This window comes from Mus pahari, chromosome 16 (assembly GCF_900095145.1).
Source record: "Mus pahari chromosome 16, PAHARI_EIJ_v1.1, whole genome shotgun sequence".
NCBI classification, from domain to species: Eukaryota; Metazoa; Chordata; class Mammalia; order Rodentia; family Muridae; genus Mus; species Mus pahari.
In genome coordinates, this window is record NC_034605.1 from 16,737,334 (window position 1) to 16,740,820 (window position 3,487).

At 54.1% G+C, this 3,487-nt stretch overlaps 1 protein-coding gene across 9 annotated transcripts in view; it reads right to left on the reverse strand.

Annotated features, from left to right (window-relative positions):
• The window catches only part of Ryr2 (ryanodine receptor 2), a 557,252-nt gene extending 554,044 nt beyond the window's left edge, over positions 1-3,208 (reverse strand). For all 9 annotated transcript variants that reach the window (XM_029547437.1, XM_029547436.1, XM_029547432.1 and 6 more), the window contains exon 1: positions 2,774-3,208. In XM_029547437.1, coding sequence (XP_029403297.1) covers positions 2,774-2,821 — 48 coding nt within the window. In that variant the 5' untranslated portion in view covers positions 2,822-3,208. The remainder of the gene's footprint in view (positions 1-2,773) is intronic.
• Between the last annotated feature and the right edge of the window lie 279 nt (positions 3,209-3,487).

The window sequence follows — 3,487 nt, forward strand, 5'->3', positions numbered from 1 at the left end:
AGTGTATTAAAATATGCAGACTTAATGAACCATAGTACATGTGCCTCTAAAAAAAAAAAAAAAAAAAAAAAGAGGGGTTGGTATGTGCTTGCCTGGCACACACAAAACCCTGCATTCATTCTTCCAGAACCATATCAACCTGTTGTGAACACATGCCTGTGACCTCAGTACTCAGGAGAGAGAAGCAGAAGAATCAATAGGTCAAGGATATCCTTAGATACAAAGCAAGTTCAAAGCCAGCCTGGCATTTTTTAAAAAATGAAAAAGAAAAATAAAAAAAAAAATGAAACCAGGTATGTTGAGCCCTGTAATCTCAGCCCTCTGAAGAATGAGACAGGATCTCCAGGAATTCTATACCATCCTATGCTACATACTCTGTACCGCCCTATGTTCACACTTGGTAGCCTAGGCCAGCCTAGGCTATCAGGTGTGAACATAAATAAATAAAACACAAAATGAAATAACTCACAACGACACTTGCGCATTTTAAACATTGTCCCCAAGGGCGGGGAGGGGGTGAAGATAATGATGGGATGGCACGCTTGCCTTTGCTAACCGCCTTACTATCACTGAACCATCCACAGGCTCAGGTTAAAGGATAAAACGGAAGGACCCAGGGCAGCAGACGGGGGAGCTGGGGAAAGACTTGAGAATTATCGTATTAGAATCACAAGTGCAGAAAAAGATGCCTTCCTTTCAGATATGAATGGCACACACACACACACACACACACACACACACACACTTCTCCACAGTGCTCCTCCTTCAAGGTCATTTATCATCAGTACGACAACCTACCAATGTTTTATTAAAAGAAGAATCTCAGCCGAGGACTGCCAGACCTTACCCAAGCCCCACTTATCAAAGGTGGTGCTCTGACTGACAGGCAGCTGCTAAGTGGCATAGAGTTAACATGACTTTATACGTGGAAAGAAAAACAAAAACAAAAAAACCCTACAGGCAGGCACAGTACCTCAGTCCCCATTAAACATTCTGATAACAGCACCTCCATAAACTGGCCTTAGCATTTAAGCCTGCAGGGAGCCCTTGGACATGCAAAACCAGCCAAAATTTCCTGGCTAATTTTAACCCTGTAGAGTCTGGTACAAACTGAATTTTAAAGCTACACAGCAGCTAAAAAATGGAATCTGCCTGAAAAAGGCATTCCTTGGCTTCTGAGGCTACAGCTTGACTTGTTGAAAACAAAACAGAACTTTTAGACAATTGTCCACTAAGAAACATAATCAACTATATAGCTAGCAGGCTTCAGCTACCTTCACAAGCAATGACTTAGTGAAGATGCTGTCTAAATGTCTGGGGACAGCCTTGCTCAGCTCAGATCAGTGCTCCCCTGATTGGACCACTGATCTGTACCCACAGGCCTCTCTGGAATGCAAATGAACCCCCCCCCAAATACTAGGAAAAAGTAAAGTGTGCAGTGGAATGGGCTCCTAATAACACCATTCAGGTTTTATCCAAATACCTAAAAGTTATCTTCTAGTTAGTATTTCAAATTTTCCCCATCTGTGGTGTTTTCTGTGAATCTGGAAGGGACTGTACCTGGAAGTGGAACGTTAAGACTGCCGGGAAGAAATCCCAGCAGAAAATGCCGTCTTGGGTGAAAAGTCCAGGAATCCTGTCAGGGGGATATTCTTGGGAAAAGAGGAGAGGTAGGGAAAGAAAGACTGGGATGATGCAGAAAAGGCTAAGCAGATTGATGTGATAGGGAGTTCCTGCATTTCTTTGGCACTGGAGCAGGCTCAAAGGTTTGGAGGTGAGTGAGCAAGCGGCTGGGAAGTATCTGCAGTGTAGAACAGTCAGGAAGGAAGGCAGCAGCGCCAAGAGGCACTTGGAATCTTATTAGAGTGAGGCCAGTCTTTCCCTGCCTACCACACAATGTGGAAATCCCGAGCAGCCACCCTCCCCTTGTACACACACACACACACACACACACACACACACACACACACTTGCTTGCAGGCACGCACTTTGCTGCACTCCACTCGATATTCAACAAGCCAGCGATAAAGAGCGACACATGTTCATGATGCTCACCCTCTGTAAATTCTTTCATGCAGTCCACGCACACACACACAACACACAGGAACACGCACACACACACACACACACACACACACACACACACACACACACACGGTTCCAATGCGCTCTGCAAGCTGTCGTCACGAAAACCAGCATGGCACCATGCCGGAACCGTGGGGACCACTGGAGCAAGCCTCCATGGCATTGGTATCTGCCCGACTTGGGGGCAGCCTGGGGGCAGCCTTCTCAGCCCTAGCCTGTCACTATATGAGCGACACCGCCAAGTACTCGGATTGCGATGTCTTCACTCCGTGCCGGCGCGCAGACTCAGCCTGAAGCCCCAGGGACAGCGAAAGCCGCCACGCTAAACGCGCCCCACGGAACACGCAGCCCTGCACCCTAGCCTGAATCGTTCAGAGTGGTCCCTGACCAGTTCCGGCTCCCTCAGCTGGGTAGCGCCCGCCCGGGTGCCTCCCGCTGGCTCGCCACGCTGTCACCGCACTGGGTCCTCTTGGTTTTCCACATGCGCGCACAGACACGCGTCCTGCCCTTCCCTGGCCAGACCCGCACACCTGCACACATGTGGTGATGCAGACTCCTCCAGCATCACTGGGGCGCCTCTGGAGGACCAGAGGCGGCCCCGCAGCCGGCTGTCACTCTACGGAGACCCTGCGGGGGGCTCCCAGGCACCCCTTCCCCTGGGAGATGCGCGCCGCGACGTGGCACTTACAGTTCTCAGGAACTGGATCTCATCCTCGCCTTCGCCCGCATCAGCCATGGCTCCGCGCTCCTGGCCCGGCCGGCTCCGGAGCCCGGCGGAGCCCCACGACCGTGGCCACTTATGCTGCTGCTACTGCTGCTGCTGCGGCTTCTCTGGGCGCTCTAGTCACTGCTACCCGGGATGTTCTGGGGGCTCCAGCAGCTGCTACTCCGGTCGCTGCCCCTGCGGCGGCCACAACCAGGAGCCCGAGGCGCCCGGGGGGCCGCGCTGCTAGTGCCAAGAGTCCAGCGGTCGGTTCCCCCTGCAGCGTGGCGGAGGCGGGCGCGCGGGGGCGGCCGAGGCTCGGGGCCTCCCTGCGCCGCACGGTGTGGGAGGAGGGCAGCCGGGCGTGAGGACGCAGGGAGGAGGCCCCACTGCCCGGCGCGCTCGGCCCCGGCTCCCGCCAGCGAGTGCCCGGAGCCCGCGGAGCCCGGTTAGTGCAGCTGCGGGGGCGGGCGGGGGGCGGGCGGGGAGGAGCTGCCAGCCCCGGCTGCTGCAGGTAATCCGCAGCCCGCTCCTCCGGCCGCCAGCGCCGGGGCACAGTGCCGCTTACTGGCTGCTTGGGGAATCAGATGGCGCGTGCCAGAGCGCTCAGCCATCCCCTGCACCTGTGCCCTTCCTGACCTCAAGTCCAAGAAACTCAGCTTCCCGCTGAGCCATGCTACAGCACTTGCCACCCATTTC